The sequence below is a fragment of the Alexandromys fortis genome, unplaced genomic scaffold (assembly GCF_014885135.2).
Source record: "Alexandromys fortis isolate MF-2015 unplaced genomic scaffold, M_Fortis_MF-2015_v1.1 scaffold_11, whole genome shotgun sequence".
Classification (NCBI taxonomy): Eukaryota; Metazoa; Chordata; class Mammalia; order Rodentia; family Cricetidae; genus Alexandromys; species Alexandromys fortis.
In genome coordinates, this window is record NW_026067912.1 from 20,840,690 (window position 1) to 20,859,611 (window position 18,922).

Here is an 18,922-nt window from a genome sequence, read left to right on the forward strand (position 1 = left end):
GGGAGTCGGTTCTCCCCTTTGACGACATGGGTCTGGAGATTGACCTCAGATGGCCAGGCTCTTGTTCACTGAACCCAGTAACTATCTTTTAATAAATCTCTGTATATGGAACATGGGGCAATGGAGCTCCTGCAATAACCCAGAGAGATAGCTGCCAGTATTTCCATGTTGTAGATGAGAGAACAGAAGTTGGAGACATTTAGGGTTGATTCTGCTGAAGCCTTGGTGAGGTAGCTCAGTGGTAAAGTTCACTCTTAGCATTCTAGGGACCCAGTGTTCCATACGCAGAAAGCTCAAAGTCTGTTTTGGGGTGTCAAGACTTGGACCTGAGCCAGGAAGTGAGCTAAGACTGTCCAAGCTTATGACTGCAGTTGCTGCGTGGGGCAGCGAACACCCCAAGATAGAGGAGAGCTTAACCTACAGCTCTAGACTCATTTTACACCATGGCGTCGCCAGTGTACAGTTGTGTAGAGATGATGTGTTTTCAGGATGCTAACCTTTTGCTTAAGGAAAGTTTATTTTTTTTTTAAATGTCACATCCATTGTGGTGGTATGTACCAGGCTTTCTTTTGGGTCACCAACCAGCTCCCAAATCAAGCCACGGAGACTTATTAATCATGAAATGCTTAAGCACTTCTGCTTGTGTTACTAACTCTTATAACCTAATTTGACCTGTTTCTCTTCATCTGCTTTTTGCCTGGGGGCCTTTTACCTCTTTTTCACTCTGTATGCCCTACTCTGTGTCTGGCAAGTGGGCAGCTGCCTGCCTGGCTGGCTCCAAACATCTCTTTCTCTTTTCTCATGAGCCTAGATTCCTCTTACTTATTCTCTCTGCCTGCCAGTCCCTCCTGTCCTCTACTGCCTAGCTATTGGCCATTCAGCTTTTTATTAGATCAAACCAGTACCTTAGACAGGCAAGGTGAAACAGCACAATCTTTACTTAAACAAATGCATCATAAACAAATGTAACACACCTTTACCTAGTTAAAATAATGTTTCACCACAGTGGTGCAATCCTGTAACCCTAACACTTGGCAAGTGGAAACAGAAGGCTCAGAAATTTAAGATCAGCCTTGTCTACCTAACACACTCAAGGCCAGCCTGCTATTCAAAGCCCTATGTCACAATAATAACAAACCCCCAGGCAAAACTAACTAAATATAGACATGGTGGCAACATTCCTGTAATTTCAGTGTGTGGGGTGTTGAAGCAGGAGAGTTGTACTGTGCTACATTACATGGTTTTATCTTAAAATCAACTTTTTTCTTTTTCTTTCCTTTTATTTATTTTTTCCCTCTTTCCAAGGCTGGGTCTCATTCTGGAGCTCTGGCCAGCCTTGAGGAGAAGAAATCCACCACCTGGGCCTCTGCCACCTGAGCGCTATATTAAAGGCATACACGGCCGCAAACATGTAATAAAAACTTGTACAAGGGCATCATTTGGACTGGTCCTGTTCTCATCTACTTGAGTACAATTGCCATACAAATGTGTCCTCTGTGCGAATGTGTTCATATAGGTGCAGACCGTGGGAAAGCTGTCCTCAGAGTTTCTGAAGGAAGGATGCCACTGTCCCCCTGTTCCTGCCCAGACCTGTCAGTCCTCCCTCCCCTTCCTATCGACCCTGATATCATCTCCCAATCAAGTTCCACTGAAGGGTGTTTCTGATGGGTCCAATGGTACCCTGTACTCATGGCTAAGTATTCCGTACCTTTAGCACATTTATTCTTTGTAAAGAAGGGTAGCAAGGAGATCACCTCAAAAGAAAAGAAATAGAACCTCTCCCTTGTGAAGTCAAGCTCTGTTAGGATGCCTGAGTCAGGTGAGATATGTTCCATAGAAAATGTTGAGGTGTTCCCTAAGCAATGCTTCCTTCTGCTACTAAGTGTAACCAGAGCTGCTCTCCCAAGCCACCAGGCAGTCAGAGTCTCTAGTGATTGGCTGGTCTGGGGTGTAAGACTGTAGCTCCTTACCCCAGTTTAGCCACTTCGTTTACCTATCCCGGCTCCAGATCTCCTTCTTCCTATTGTCTGAAGCGTGACCATCACTGGACTGCAGGCCAACTCTTTCCTCCGCCCAAGCCTGCAGTGTCTCAAGTACGGTAAGGACAAGAACTGTGGGCTCAGATTGAACAGGCTTGTAGTAGACAGATAGGCACGTATGTTCAGTTATCAAATTCAGTAGGCTGGGAGGTAGAGCCCCTGCATGGCATAGAGTACTGAGAATCAAGCCACAAGTCAAAAAATACTCAGGAAACATTGGCTATGGATTCAAATTTAGGGTTATACCCCAGAAGATATGTTGTCAATTGAACCACATGTATCCCTATGAACTAGTCCAACTATTATCTTAAACCATGGAGATTTACAGCTGGACAGACATGATTTATTCCCCTGCAGCAAAGGCTAGGCACAGAAAAATGCAACTTATCGAGGGAGTCAGGTACAAAATAAGCATCTTTTTTTTCAAATCCTATGAAACTCTGAGACAGAACACTTCTCATTTTCTTAGTTTTTGCAATATTGGGAGCTAAAGCCTAAGAAATGCCTTAAAACTCATAACTGGCACACACAGTACAAGGTCCCAAACCCGTTTCTGTGTCTGTGGCTTCACCACACGAAGACTTCCCTTTAAAACGCAAAGCAGCCTAGGCTTAGAATCTGAGAAACTCAACTCTAAAGTATGGTTCTGTTCATGCATATTCTTTGCTCCAAAGCGAGGCCCCAGCGCCCACAGTGGACACCCATTTGCTTAAGAGCAAACTGAAATAAGGCATTCTTAGCAGGTGATTGGGTAGTGCCGTGAGACACACAGCAGAGGGTGGGTCAGAGCCTGAATGAATGGGGAAGAACCAAGTTGGCTGGCAGCACACAGGCCACTGTCCACACACCAGACCTCCGATTTCGGGCAACAAGCAGATTCAAGGGCAGCAGGCGGCACAGCTCCCTTGAGAAACAAGGACCCTGATCTGGCCTTGAACTTTACTCAAGCCTGGGACTGCTTTCTTTTTAAATATTTTTTTAAAATTATAATCAAATTATCTTCCCCTTCTCTTTCCTCCTTCCAACCCTTCCCATGTACCCCTGCTCCCCGTTCTCTCTCAAGTTCCTGCCTTTTTTCTTTAATGTTGCTATATATTCCTACATATAAAAATATACCCAGTCTGTATAATGTTACTTGGATATGTTTTCAGGGATGAAATCTTGGTATAGGATAACACACCAGTTGGGGATGTGGTCTTCTTTAAGGAAGACTATTTCTCTTGATCTCTACAGTCTTTAGTTGCCTATAGTTCTTTGTCTAAAGATGAGACCTCCTGAGCTTCCCGTCTCACGGTAGCATGCCTGTTGCCATCTTCATTGTTCAGGTCTTGTGTAGGCAACCATGCTGATGAGACTTCGTGGGTATAGTGTCTCTGACACTTTTAAATGACATAACCTTCCAGCAAACATCCTATTCTTCAGGCTCTCACTGTCGTCCTCCCCCCCACACACACACAATGATCCCTGACCTTCAGCTGCGGGAGGTGTTGAAACCATTGGGATTGTGGGATTGAAAACCACACGAACTCATTTTCTACATTTTGATCAGTTGTGGTTTTATGAAGGCTCTCTGTCAGCTGGAAAGAGAAGTTTCTTTGCTAAGGGGTGAGAACCACATCTAACTTGGGAGAGTGTGCTGCTTTCTTAGAAAAACCTCTATGATCTTCTCAGTCTCAACTCTGAACTCTTTTTTTTTAAGAAAACATCAATATTTATTACACCTATTTATACTGTCAAACGGTAACAATATTCTTTTTTTTAGTTTTTTTTTAATTTTTTTTAAGAGACATGCTGGGAATTCTTCTGCACGTCACAGGAAAGGCAAAAAACAACCTATAAGATATTTCAAACTGGGAAGATGAAGGTTGGAATGAGAGAGGGAGGCACGTCCCAAGTCTTCTACTACCAGTTAGGAATCCAGCGACAAACCTTGGCAAGCAAGCAAGAACTAGAAAGCCAAGACAAAGATCTGTTTGACAAGCCAAGTAGTTAATCTCGGCTATCCAAACAGACTGACATTACATTTTAAGAAACACTTTAAAAACTGTAGGTAAAACTTTGGTTGACTGGGAATTTAGAAGCATAACGCAAAATGTACTTGGTACTGGTCCCGTGCCTGTAACTAGGTCCTGTGTTCCCTCTGATCACCCAATGAGCAGTTTGCTCTCCCCTCCATCAATGCTAATGAGATGATTTAGGGCGCCCCCCCCCCCGAATACCTAAGGAAGGCACCAGTCACCTGAGACTAAATGACTGGAGGATTTTCCAGTCCCACCCAGAGGCGGAAGGAAACTATTAAGCAAGCCCTGTTAGAGTGGTTGAGGCGGTGCTGAGAGAGGTAGCTCTAAGGACGAGAGAGCCCCACCCCTCACCTCAGCAGGCCTCTTATTCTGCACACTTTACAGTATCTCTAAAACCAAGCCAGAATACAAGCCTCGTGTGGTGGTGCACGCCTTTAATCCCAGCACTCGGGAGGTAAAGGCAGGTGGAGCTTAAAGCCACCTTAGTCTACATAGCAAGTTCCAGGAAGGCCAGGACTACGTTTGAGACCCAGCCTTAAAGATACTAAATGAATAAAGTCATGCAAACTAGAACACGTCTTCCCAAGTTGTGAGCTAGTCTAGCAAAGGCATGTCACACAAGGGAGTGTTACTGCTGTCTGCTTTTAGTCGGTAGGGAAGAAGTAGCATGTGGGAGCCCATGTGTGACTCAGTTTCCACCCAAAGTCCATGCTGACTTCTAAGTCATTAAAGCCCAAGCTTGCCTGCTCTGTTTTTCCCAATAACCTTGAGGGATATGAGAGACTTCTGATTATCTAGGAGACAGTATACTGTTGGTGACAAACCTCAGGACATCAAGAGAGAAAGCAAGGCTGCTTTTGAGCAGCAAACACGTGTTGGAGAGGAGGCTGCTCACTCAAGGACAGGAATGGTCTTGTCAGATAGACTGACCATCTGTGCTGAGCTATGGTCTCCTTTTGTGTGTGTATATATATATATATATATATATATATATATGTATATATATACAAGTTCTGAAATAAACTCTGGGTTGTTTGGCTGTTTCGGCATGACCAGACAGACCTCCCGATTCTATCCTGTATTTTCTGTCTCAGTTCCTTTCATCTGAAATTTCCTCAGTCTTGACGACCCCCAATCCAAGAACCCTAGCTGACTTTGTGGGAGCAGGCTCCTACAGTGCCAGTGATGGCATCTGGAGTGGGGTGGAGAGGCTGGTGGAGCCGAGCCCTGGACCTTGCGGGATCTGACACTGTCTCCTGACAGGGTAGAACTGAACTCCTGGCTACCCAGAAAATAGCCTTGGGAGAACCACTGGTGTGGGATGGCACTCCGCACGCATGTAATCAGGGAAATATTCTGTGTTGTGAGGGGAGAGAGAACCATTTCTCCCTTCATGCTATAGGAACTGACTGGGAAAGAGGAAGGAGGTCTGTATCCTGCTCTTGACGCTGCTGTGAGAAATGGCTGAGTCCCAGTTTCATTAGACCCCTGACATGTTTGCTGACAATGGCTTTGTCAGGAGACTACACTAATGTGGACACTCGTGTTTCATCAAGTGAACACAGACCCTGAGTAAATTCTATCTTCCTTTATAATGGAGTCTTCAACTGTGAAATGTGGTTCTGTTTACATTGGAACAATTTATATCAATGACAAAGAAATTTTAACGCAAGATTCTTTTCTAATGATGGTAACTTGCCAACAGTGTGTTAACTTTTTAGATTCCTCTCCTGACCAGTAGCCACAGTATCTTATTACTTTCTTTCAATGCCCCCTTTCTGCTGTGTCCCAGTTGCTTCTCAACTGGGGGTTCCCCCTTCCATCAAGGCTACTTTTTTTTTTTTAAATCTGCGTGCTATTGACCATAAAAAGCAAGAAAATATAGAAAGTTTAAATCTGACCAATCATTTACTCTGATGGCTGAGGTCAGTTTCTCTCCAAGGACAGCCCCCAGTGGCACTGGTTATTGCTTTAATATTTCTAGAGTACAAGTTACTTTAGCAAAAGCAAAACAAAAAAACTAAAAATACAGTTTCGTTAAAAACATGAAAAAAATTATAGAGATTTCAGAAGCTGGAGGACCCAAGTTTTGCAAAAGGAACAGGCAAAGGAGACACACAGCTTAAAATCAAGGACATTGTGAAACAAATAATATACAAACTTTTATTCAAAGATAATTCAAGAAAGACACATGTTGGTCATCTTTAAAGAGATTAATCGAAGATCTCAGAAAAACTATCTGCTCAATACACATGGTTACTCACAGAAACCTTTCTCTTCCGTTAATAGCAGCTAAATTTATACACACAGAAAGAATTCTTAAGACCATGCAAATTCAGTTGAATTCCATACATTCATTATATTCATCAAAAACCTGCAGGTATGTTCATGCCAAAGGTGTTACTTTAAGAAAAAAAAAAACTAAAAACACACACCAAAACATGACCAAGATTAAACTAAAGAAAATAATAAATAAGCATAATTTATATTTTATTTAAAAAAGTTTGGCATCACACATATTAAAGTGTGTTACACCATGTTCATTCCTCAGAAGTGGCGTTTTAAAGTGTTAAGCATTGTTAAATATCAAAAAATACAACTCTGTTTTACAATGTAGTACTGGCATAATTCAAAGTACTGTGCCAATTATAAATAGATAATCAAGTTTCAAACATCTTTTCAAACATATTTAAAGGAAAGCATATAGACACACATTTATATGCACACAATTTATTATATTCATGTAATCAAAGATATTTATAAAAGCAGACAGTTTCATCCCCCAACTATGCTGCATACTTACACAGATTTTAGTCTGTCCAGAGATTCTCTGTTCCCAGTAGAGATTGTTCAGGAGGAAGAAAGAGAAAACTTAATTTTGCAAGAACACACGTTAACTTTATGCTCTTTCACAAAATAATCCGTAGTCGTTCGAGGCTGATAGGAACTGGTTTTTATGAAAGCAACTACAGTCTGAAAACCACAGCTTGGCGACTGTAGTCTAGGTCTCTTGTTAAGTCAGTCAGCTGCTGCTCGGTGCAGAGAAAGCCTACACGGTGCTTCTACCAAAAATAATCTTCAGGATCCGAGGCCTCTAGAGGCAGATGGTCTCGTCTTCTGCTGAGACTTAAAGTGCAGCTACAGGAGGAGAAGCGCCAGGCGCTCAGTCACTTCAGAAATCCTGGGCAACGGTGGCAGGTTCTCATGTATAGATACGCTGAAACGTCCTCCAGGCTCATAATGGTTTATCAATAACTGTGACCCCTGCACGAGGGAATGCAGAAATAAAACATGTCATAGAACACGTTCTCGGCCTTTGCGAGAGTTCTGGGTTCTGTACTGCTAAGGTGCCTTTCCCCCAGACGACAAGCACCATGTTTAAACCTTGTGTTTGTTCAGGCTGGAGAGATGGCTCGGTGGTTTAAGAGCACTGACGGCTCGTTTATAGGGCCTGGGTTCAATTCCCAGCAACCACATGGAAGGTCAAAGCAATCTGTAACTAGTGTTCCAGGGGATCTGGTGCCCTCTCTCGGCCTGGGTAGACACCAGGCATGCATGTGGTGCACAGACACGCATGCAGCCAAAACACCCACGCATACAAAATAAAGTAGTAATTTAAAAAATTACATTTGCTTTATTTTACGTACATGAGTGTTTTGCCTGCATGTACCACATGCCTGCCTGGTAAACTCAGAAGTCAGAAAGGCACGGATCTCTGGGTACTGGGTTAGGGGTGGCTGTGAGCAGAGCATTGGAAACCCTATGGAACTGAACCCGGGTCCCAGGCAAAAGCAACAAGTGCTCTTAATAGCTGCACCATCTCTCCAGACTTCATCATCATCATCATCTTCTTCTTTTTTTAAATAAAGCCTTTTCTTTAAAAAGAAAAAAAAAGAATTGTACTGTCGCCACCTGATTATGTTTGTGTCTATGCCCGTGCGAGTACGGCCTGTGGAGAGTCTAGGAGACGCTGTGGGCTGTCCTGGACCTGGAGGTCCTCTGTAAAGCAGCAATCACTCTTAGCCCCGAGTCATCTCTCCTGCCCCTTGCACTACCAATTTAACCCATAGGGCTGGGAAAGCTCTGCTGAGGTCGGAATAAATTCCACATCAGACTTCTTGCCCTGAACTTTTTTTCCTTTGAAGTTATTATTGGGGAGAATTTGCTTTACTCAGAAATTAACAAATTGTACCTAATACTTGAAGGGTCAGAAAACATGCTGAAGGGTGTGTGTGTCCATCCTCTTGATCGTGGTGGTGATCCTGTGGGTGTCTATGTCAGTTAGGACTCAATGAAGTTGTTGGAAATTTTCCCCCTAATATTGCATCACTTTACTCTGGGATCCTGCTATATAGTTTCCTGAGAGGTGTCATTTTGGAGGATGGATTAAACAGCAGTGATGATTAATGAGTAAGAATTAATTCCCCCCTCCAGTATTATAGTAATTGTGTTACATTCTGACATTTAAAACATCATCAGAATTAGTAAATGTAGAATATGTAGTTGTAAAGACACCATTATATTAGAGATAATTATAATTTCTCTTATTGAGATAATGGGTCAAAAATGACATAATTCAACCAATGGTTTATAAAGAAAGGCACTGTACTAGCCTCCTGGGCAGTGCACTCAGATGGGCATACTTGTTTTTAATTAATTATTTTATTTTTTAGGGGCAAAGAGGACATATGCGTCACAGCACATGTAAGGAGGTAGGAAGACAACTTGGGGGAGTCATTTTGTTCCTTCCATCATGTATGTCCCGGGGACCCATCAGGTTACCAAGCCTGGGGAGAGCCTTTGCCCACTGAATGCTCGCTCTTGCTAGCCCCTTAGTCGCTCTTCGTGGTTAAGGAATTAAAGCCTTGCTGCGGAGTGAACTGCTCTCAACCATTTATACTGTTTTAAGTCATTAAAATGTATTAACTCTTAAGCTGTGGGTTAGATATCCTCAGTATTGCATTAAGAGAATGCGTGTGCTTCACTGTCAGTCCACGCAGTGTGTATGATACAGAAGACTTTCCTCTTACAGGAGGATGCATTCCATCACTAGGATGTCACCTGCACACCAGGAGAAGGAAGGAAGGAAACCGTACCTGCATAGCTCCTCCCGGTGCTCATACAAGAGGACACAACTGTCCATTTATCTGTTGTGGGATTATAATACTCTACGGAGGCCAAGTTGCAGGAACCGTCATCTCCTCCGACAACATATAACAGACCATTAACTGCGCAAACACCTTAAAAACGTTAACAGAGAGAAAACAATTACTTTCAACTTTCCGGCAAGTACAAACAATCCCCACGTTCTCTCAGGTGATAAGAGTGATGCTCCCTAAAAGGAGGTGGGGGGGGGGGGTTGGGGGAGATGCCATGTGAGGCCTACTCTGTATGCGAGCAAAGCTCCTACTGTGCACCATTACTGCAGGAACTGCTTTAGATATGACAGTTCACTCAGTCAGCACAACAGCTGCACCTGTAGCCGAAGGTATTTCAGTCCTCGTTGAGAGAGAGACACAGACACAGACAGACAGACAGACAGACACACAGACAGACAGACAGACAGACAGACACACACACACACACACACACACACACACACACACACACACACATATATATATATATATATATATATATATATATATATAGAGAGAGAGAGAGAGAGAGAGAGAGAATGAAAGACAGAGAGACAGAGAGAGCACGCAAAGTAAAAAGGTTCTCAATGTCAGCTTTGCAGGGAATTCTAAGACAGTATCTATGCCCAGAAGGCGGACATGAGTGGGGCTGTACAGCTCAGTGGGGGAGCGGCTGCCCAGAAGGTGGCTATTTTGTTTTCTTTAAAGGGAGCTGGGTTGTAGTTCAATGGCAGCGCACTTTCTGAACAAGAGGTGCTGGGTTTAATCTCCAGCACTGCCAAAAGACAATGGTGCCTTATGCTGTAATCCTAGCACTCTGGAGGCTCGGGCAACCTGGGCAACATACTGAATCCTTGGCTTTAAAAAGAGGAAGAGGGGATGACAGTATTATTTATTTGGATACTAGAATAACTTTTGTCAGGCCTGGTGAAAGCACAAAAGCTTCTAGGACAACTTTTAAAACACTGATCTCTACTATAGATGTAAAACACACGCACTTTTCTTAGCCCCACACAGGTCCTTTCGGAGGCGACAGGGTTTCACTGTGCCTTGAACTCATCATGGAGCCATGAGATTTTAATCCCTGATTCTGTCTCTGTCTCATACGTGCTAGGATTACGTAGGCCTGTGTTGTCAGACCCAAACTTCTTCTTTTCTTTTTGAGAGAAGGTCTCACTCTGTAACTCAGAACGGTCAAAAATTCACCCTGTAGCTCAGGCTGGACTCAGCCACAGTAACTCCCTCCTGAGTGCTGGGGCTGCCGTGTAGCCCGTCTTGCCTGGCTTACATAACCTACTTAGTCTGACGAACACCACACCTCAAACACTGCCCCCAAATAATTTAATCTACATCATCTAGTGGCTGCATACATCTCCACATGTGTAAAACCATGCTCATCCAATCCTTCCTTACTAATAGTTATTTAAAACAAGGAACAAAAAGCACCTAGATGCTTAAATATTCATAAAATAATTTACTGTAGTTTTTCTTTTTTTAAAGAAAACTTCAGAGGTAAACACTATATTTCAACTAAATTTTGTTTAGGGCTGGAGGGATGGCTCAGCAGTTGAGAGCACTGGCTGCTCTTCCAGAGGACCTGGTTCAGTTCCCAGCACCTGCATGGCAGCTGTGATAACAACTGTCTGTGGCTTCAGTTCCAGGGGATCCTACGCCCTCTTCCGGCCTTCACAGGTACCAGACATACAAGTGATGTACAGATGTACATGCAGGCGAACCACCCACACACATAAGATAAACTTTTTGCTAAGTCAATGGAATTATTTTTAAGTAAAGAGCTGGGCATGGTGGCATACACAGACCTGAGCTCCCAGGACCTGGGTGACAGAGAATATCAAGTCTGGGGCTATCTGGTCCATAGTGAGACCTAGCCTCAAACACATAAATGTTTGACATTTCCAAAGTAATTATTCAAACATGTATATTCAAAACTATACTAAAACAGAGTGAACCTTTCTCTCTTTTGCTGACTCAACTGTTTTACTATTCTAGTCTTTTCACAAGAATCAGACTCACACTGTTTCAAACAATTCAAAATACTCAAAAGCAGACGCCACAGACAAAGCTCCTGGAGGTCCACACATGTACACAAATCCACGCGAACTGAGGCAGACAACAAAAGGTGAGGAAACCCAACAGGCTCGGACGGTCCAGAGAGTTCAGGTCCTCCACTGATCTCCGAGGGGCTCCCAGGTGAAAGAGCACCCCACTGTGGAGGTCAGTTTCCACACCCCCGCTAGCTCGTCTAATAGTAAGTTTACCAATATACCGAGTCACACCAGTCCTTTAGGTAGTTGGGAACCAAACCACTTTGCCCAAAGGACTTGACAGCTTGGTTCTGTTTGGTTTTCTTTATCTCAACCAAACATGTACCGAGAACTGATTCCAGATGTCTTCTAAGCACTATGAGGCTGCTTGTAACCGCAGTCAGCTCCTCCCTCCACTCTCCATGACTTAATTTCCCTTTCTCCATGTCTTTGTTGCTGGTGGTGTTCAGACAGTATCTCCCTGTGTAGCCCAGGCTAGCCTGGGAGTTGTTATGTCACGCAGTGCAGCCTGGAACACAAGATTTCCTGCTTTGGTCTCCCCAGGGATGGGTTTACAGGTAGGTGCTACCATGCCTGGATTTTTTATTTTTTGGTCCAGGTTTGATATAGTTTACCAAGACTTTGAAATATGACTTGTAAACTAGTTTTGCTAACTCAAACTTCTGTGATGCCCTCACCTTTCCCCATTGGCAATTAGCACATGCCCTGCCCCCTCCTTGCCAGGCGAGCCCCTTCTTCCCCAAGGGGGTGCCTGAATAAGGCCTTCATCCTAGATTAAGTATAGACAGTCTGGACAGAGTTCATTACACACTTGCTTCAGATGATCAGAAACACAGAATGAAGGTTACCTAATGTTTCTAATGCCGAATCCTTACGCCCTGAATCAAGCTCTTTCTCTACCAAAGGCCCAGACTTGTGGGTGCCGCAAGGCTTCTAGGGTATCTCTCGATCAAAGATTTTTAATATCTTACCAAACGCAACTGACTGGGTAGAGTGTACGGCTGAATAGTTAATTATAAATTCTGCCCTGCTATTGACAGTCCTTACTGTCCTAAATTTTGTGTTCTCCTCGGGCTAGAAAGAAAACCCAAAAAAAAAAAAAAAAAAAAGCATTTTCAGGGAATACATCTAGCCACCGAATTCGATGGCGCACGGTAACCTCGAGAAGCACCAGGAATTCAGACTGTGGGGAGGGCAGGAGAAGACTGGCATTTCCCTCCCAGGAATCCTTTACCACAGTCATGGGCAGCCACGGATGGACAGAAAGTGCTAATCCCGAGCGAGGACAGCAGAGCTGGGCATTCCTATCGTCTAGAGAGGCTGCAGTCTGGGGCAGCTAGCCTGGCGGTGTCGCACGTGTTTCTGGTAATGCTGGTGTACAGGCCACAGCACTGCCTTCTGTGAAAACTCTGCATGCATGGTTACAAGCACACGCTACTTCACGGTAAACAACCATGCTACTGTTTCATGTATTTTGCAGCTTTTTTTTTTCTTCCAGGAAGACTATCCTTCTACTTATCAAAGACACCTGTACTGTAAATCAGTGTACTGTGGCGGAGGCAGTGGTTCCCTACAGATTACGTCCATTGTGGGTTTTTTTTTTATTGCATCAAGAGGCCACATAGGGCAATGGCCTATGACTGCTTGGCTTATGTAAGCGTGGTGTCCACACAATGTTAAACACACTTGCAGCTAAACCCTTTCCTCAAAATGTCCACGGGAAACACGTGGCTGCAGGACTCTGACCTCAAAAACCTCTGTATTCTTAAAGTTATTTGTTGTTGTGGCTTTGGGTTTCTTCATGAATCCTGAACTATGTTAAATCAAAGCAAGCTCTTTAAAAGACTTTCCCTCCAGATAGAGATAATGTTTGCTTTGTTTATAAAGTCTTGTTACATAGTCCAGACTGGCTGAGACCCAGGATCCTCTTGCCTCTGGCTCCCAGGGCTGGTGTTACAGGTATGCACCATTGCGCCTGGCTCAAGTAGCGTACCTGCTGTTGATATTTACCCAACTGGGCAAGTTCACTAGGAACTGAACTCACTAGTAGGTGATATGTGGTCGGCACTCAAAAGGTGTACACTAGAAATGAATGAATGCAAGTGTCAAATAAAGAGGGTCTGACGAGGAGTGCACCCACCCACTGAGACAGTGGAACTGATTGATCTATTGGGAGCTCACCAAGGCCAGCGGGACTGGGACTGAATAAGCATGGGATAAAACCGAACTTTCTGAACATGGCGGACAATAAAGGCTGATAAGAAGCCAAGGACAATGGCACTAGGTTTCAATCCTAATACATGAACTGGCTTTGTGGGAGCCTAGCCTGTTTGTATGCTCACCCTCCTGGACCTGGATAGAAGTGGGAGGACCTTGGACTTCCCGCAGGGCAGGGAATCTGGACTGCTCTTCATTCTAGAGAAGGAGGGGGAATGGAGTGGGGGGGAGGGAGGGGAAGGGGAGTGGGGAAGGGGGCAATGTGTGGGAGGAGGGGGAGGGAAATGGGGAGGAGGCCCTAGGAATTCACTACCACTGAGCTGGGCTCCAACCCTAGGCATTCACATCCACTGAGCTGGGCTCCAGCCCTAGGCATTCACTTCCACAGAGCTGGGCTCCAGCCCAAGGCATTCACATCCACTGAGCTGGGCTCCAGACCTAGGCATTCACATCCACGGAGCTGGGCTCCAGCCCTAGGCATTTACATCCACCAAGCTGGGCTCCAGCCCTAAGCACTCACTTCCACAGAGCTGGGCTCCAGCCCTAGACATTCACATTTAAGGGCTTCTTAAATAAGCCCCTGCACTGGAAACCCTCTAAGTCTACCAGGGAATGAGATCAGCCAAAAACAATGGAAAACACACAGGGGAAACCAGGAAAACATCCCTAAAAATGCAGTATGGACGGCGTGATTTGGGGTTTGCCAGTTACCTGCATTTCTTCTGCACATGTTCATATCTGCAACCTGTCTCCAGGCGTTGGTGGTGGGGTCATATACTTCAACGCTCTTTCGCACTAAAGGACCATCGTGACCTCCTACAGCATATAATAAGTTGTTTAGGACGCCAACACCTGTGAAACACAACCAAGCAAATGACATAGAGCAACAGAGCCAAGAAACTTGCAGCAGTACAGGACAGCTGGCCCAGACGACGTGGGATGAACCTCCTAACTCATTGGAAGGGCGCTGCCGGAAAAGCTCGTCCCTGCAGAGCAGGAGGCGAATGGACTGGGAAGGACCTTGGAAAGAACCGCGATTCTACTAAGAGAAGAAAGTCAAATCGCAGGGACAGACACAAAGCCCTTTAATAAAACCCTCTCACAAACAGCTCCCTCTGAAGCAGTCAGTAGTCTCTAAAAGCATACGATCTGAACGAGGTGGCCATGAAAAGACCTGCTTACTGAACAACTTCCCAAATAAACACCAAAACCAAGAACCTAAAAGGCACGACAGAAGGGCATTATGTAACTAGCACAGAGGGGGCTTTCAGCGCTTGGAAGCTTTCACCCCGCAGAAGCGCACAGGCGTGCTGTTTATCTCTGCCCCTTAAAAGCACTTAGGAGAACCAGTAAAAGCAACAGACGGTTTCAAACCCCACAGATGCCCCCAGGCATTTCCCCTCAGCTGCTGACCGGCCGCTACTTGCCTGCTCCGCTCCGTCTGGTGCTCATCTCTGCTATGTAGGTCCACTCGTTTGCCGTAGCGTTGTAGCATTCTACCGTGCTAAGACACTGGCGTGACGCTCCATCGTAACCCCCCACAGCATAGAGCAAACCTAGACACGGAACCACAGAGAAACCCAAATCAATGGCCTAGTTTCCTCATCATAAGATATTATAACTTGCTCTTTGATAACAGGGCTTCCCCTTAAAGTAATCCTAATTGTATAATATACTATAAATAGTCTTGCCAAAGAGTAGCAGGTGGGATGATCAAATCATATTACCAAGAGTATATGGAATGGAGGGTGCACTTTGATCTGACTGACAGATCAAGAAGTACACTCATGAGGTTAGATACATGACTTACGAACAACAGTTATCTTAGTAAGTGTGGGCAGGGAGTTAAATCAAGAGGGAGCAGCGGAGGGGCTGACAGATGGCTCAACCGTTGAGAGCACTGGCTGCTCTTCTAGAAGATTCATGTTCAGTCCTAGCACCCACAGGGCAGCTCACACCCGTCTCCAACTTCAGTTCCAGGGAATCTGGCACCCTCTTCTGGTCTCCATGGATACTGCATGGACATGGTATACATGTGGGCAAAAGACCCATATACATTAAAAAAACAAAAAACTACCCAACGCAATGCAGAATGCAATGAAATACCTGGCGAGAAAAAGCTATGAAATCGTAACACTACATTATGGATGAAGTATCAATATATACCATGCTAAGTGAGTAAAGCCAGCCATAAATATGCTATATGATTTCATTTATATAAACTGTCTAGAAGAGAGAAATGTACATAGTGGCAGGAGGCAGGGACAGCTAAGGGAAGTAGGCCTTTAAAACTATTCTTAAATTAATTGTGATGATAGATACATATGAGTCAAATGGCAAATTCTTACGACATTTCAATTACATTTTAAGAAAGTCACCTTTTAAAAAAAATTTGATTGTATCATGAGTAATTATGAACACACACACACACACACCACACTCTTGCATGTGAATGCAGATGTCCACAGAGGACAGAGGCACTGGATGTCCCTAAAGCTGGAGTTACAGGCCATTGGGAGTTGCCTAATGTAGGTGCTAGGAACCTAACTCATGGCCTCTGGAAGAGAAGATGGTCTGAACAGCTAAGACATCTATCTCTCCAGCCCCCTGAAAACTAGTTTTAAAAGCTGGAACTGGCGGTGCACACCTTTAATAATTCTAGTAGTCTGGAGGCAGAGGTAGGTTGGTCTATGAGTTTGAGTCCAGCCTGGTCTACATAGTGAGTTCTAGGGCAGCCAGAGCTACAGAGTGAGACCCTGTCTTAAAAAAAAATTAGTCTTGAGACCCTGTCTTAAAAACAAAAAATTATTGCAAGTCTCTGTAAACTTTTGGGCACCAAAATGTTGTGTAATGTTTTACTCTTTGGGCTCTTTGGGTCCTACACCCCAGCTCCCAAATAAACTACACACGGATGCTTATCTTAGTTATGAATATCCGGCTTTAGCTTGCTTGTTACTGGCCAGGTTGTCTTGTCTTAAATTTATCCCGTCTACTTTTTGCCTCTGGGCTTTTATCTTTCTCTATTTCTGTATACCTTACTTTACTTCTTTCTCCGTGGCCTGCTATGCAGCTGGGCGACTGGCCCGATATCCTCCTCTCTTTCTCTTGCTCCTCCCTTTCTCTCCCTATTTATACTCTCTGCCTATCCTCTCTCCCACCCGCTACTGGCCATTCAGCGCTTTATTAGGGCTGTCAGGTGTTTTAGGCAGGCAAAGAATCACAGCTTCACAGAGTTAAACAAATGCAGCATAAACAAAAGTCACAGACCTGAAAATAATATTCGCCAATACTTGTCTGGTGTCTGGGTTCAAGTTCCAGTAAGGTAAAAAAATTAGTTGACATAAGTACCACAGAGTGAGTGAGGGAGGGAGGGAGGGAGGGCGGGAGGGAGGGCGGGCGAGCGGGCAGAAGGGGCTTGCTTACATAGTTTAGTTTATATAACTGGGCTCTGTCCGTTTCTAAGCATGCTCAGATCTCCAGATAAAGCACTCTCTGGACCCCGGCAGCCCAGAGCACCTGGAAATGTTCACCTAGGGGAACTACCAGACTTACCTCCAACCACGCCCACACCCACACTGCTCCTTCTCGTGTTCATGGGAGCCACATGGAACCACTCGTTAGACTTTATGTTGTACGCTTCCACAGACGATAAACCTGTGATAAAGCACAACACCTTTCATTTCCTCTTCCAAAAAGACACGGTTGCTCTTTTGTATAAATATCACTTGGGGAAACAGTGTCAGATATTTTACATTGAGCCAAAATTAAAAGAAGAAAATGGGAGAACATGCTAATTACATGATTGGAGTGGCTTCCTTACAGAAGCTTCTACTCAAGCTGTTGCTGCTTATAAGCTTTTAAAACATGGAACAGTGATGGACATTAATGCATAAGAAACAAAATTTATATAATCTGCACTATATAAAAATAATTATTTATGCATGGATTTGTGTGCATGGCTGCCGTTCCCACTCAGGCCAGAAGAGGGTGCTGGGTATCCTAGAGCTGGAATTTGAGTGGGTTGTGAGTTGCTCCCTGAGTGCTGGGACCCAAACTTTGGCCCTCTAAGAGAGCAGCAAACATTCCGACCCACATAACCATCTCTCCAACCTTCACTCACATCTTTTAAAGATTTTTTTTTTGTTTGGTTTGGTTTTTCGAGACAGGGTTTCTCTGTGGTTTTGGAGCCTGTCCTGGAACTAGCTCTTGTAGACCAGGCTGGTCTCAAACTCACAGAGATCTGCCTGCCTCTGCCTCCCAAGTGCTGGGATTAAAGGAAAATTTTAATGTAAGGTTTTGAGACAAGTTCTCACCCTGTAACCAAGGCTACTCTCAAACTTAAAATCCTCTTGCCCCCAAATTTCACCATACCGGTCTTTAAAAAAAAAATTCTTGATGTCACCATAAAGTATGTCTGAACATAATTCCTGCTACAAACACTCAGTTACATGCTAATTTTACCATCATCTCTTCCGTGAGTGTGGTTATCTAATTCTAACAGCACTGTAGGGGAGGAGGAATTACCTGTGCTGCCGTCAAAGCCCCCCACTGCATACAACAACCCATTGAGCACAGCTGCTCCCAGCGTGCTTCTCCGGTCTCTCATGTTGGCAACACTGGTCCACTGGTCTTTCACGGGGTCATAGGAATCGACTGTGCGAACTCTGAGTGAACCATTGAAACCACCGACAGCGAAGACAAGCCCGGCCATGTAGACCATCCCTGCAAAGGAAGACATCAATCCAGGGTGACCATGCTGTCCAACAGTCACCCGCCTAAAAGCAAGCTATGATCAACAAAGTCTACAGTGTTTGTCAGCACACAAAACACTTGGCAGCTTTAAATACCGAACCGGTCTTGAAAAATTCTCATCATTTGTAAGAAACATAAAATCAAAGTGCAGCATGAGGTAGTACTAGAAGCCCACTACCGTGGCCTGTTGTAAGATAAGACGAGAAATTTCAGTGTCCCGGTGAATGTGGCTTGGCGGTAAAGTGCTTGCCTGGCCTTGCACCCAGTAAACAAATAAAACTAAGGAGTAGCCAAGGCACAGAGAGACAGAAAGAGGCACAGAGAGAGAGAGATAGACAGACAGAGACAAAAAACAGCGATGGGGGTCAGGGTTGGAGGGGGGAGAGGGGGAGAGAAGGAGGGAGGAGAGAGAGACAGAGATAGAGAGACACAGAGACACACACAGAGAGAATATCCTGGACCTCATATGTGCCAGGCAGGAACTCTGACTGGATTACAGCCCTGACCCTTCACTCTTACAGAATGAAGTAACTGAGTATATTGGCATGTAGCATCCTACAGGGTGTGCTTCCTAGGAGCAGCTGTCATGGAAAGACATACATACACACATGCATATGTACATACAGATAGATAGATAAAAAGACAGACAGATTTAGAAATCATTTCACAGCTGAAGAGGACAATGGGCC

At 44.5% G+C, this 18,922-nt stretch overlaps 1 protein-coding gene across 2 annotated transcripts in view; it reads right to left on the minus strand.

Moving 5' to 3' along the window:
• Positions 1 to 6,209: 6,209 nt before the first annotated feature.
• Klhl2 (kelch like family member 2) overlaps positions 6,210 to 18,922 on the minus strand; it is a 113,450-nt gene continuing 100,737 nt past the window's right edge. For both annotated transcript variants that reach the window (XM_050138690.1, XM_050138691.1), the window contains 6 exons: positions 18,006 to 18,203; positions 17,034 to 17,135; positions 14,909 to 15,037; positions 14,193 to 14,333; positions 9,157 to 9,300; positions 6,210 to 7,324 (listed from right to left, as the gene is read on the minus strand). In XM_050138690.1, coding sequence (XP_049994647.1) covers positions 7,296 to 7,324; positions 9,157 to 9,300; positions 14,193 to 14,333; positions 14,909 to 15,037; positions 17,034 to 17,135; positions 18,006 to 18,203 — 743 coding nt within the window. In that variant the 3' untranslated portion in view covers positions 6,210 to 7,295. The remainder of the gene's footprint in view (positions 7,325 to 9,156; positions 9,301 to 14,192; positions 14,334 to 14,908; positions 15,038 to 17,033; positions 17,136 to 18,005; positions 18,204 to 18,922) is intronic.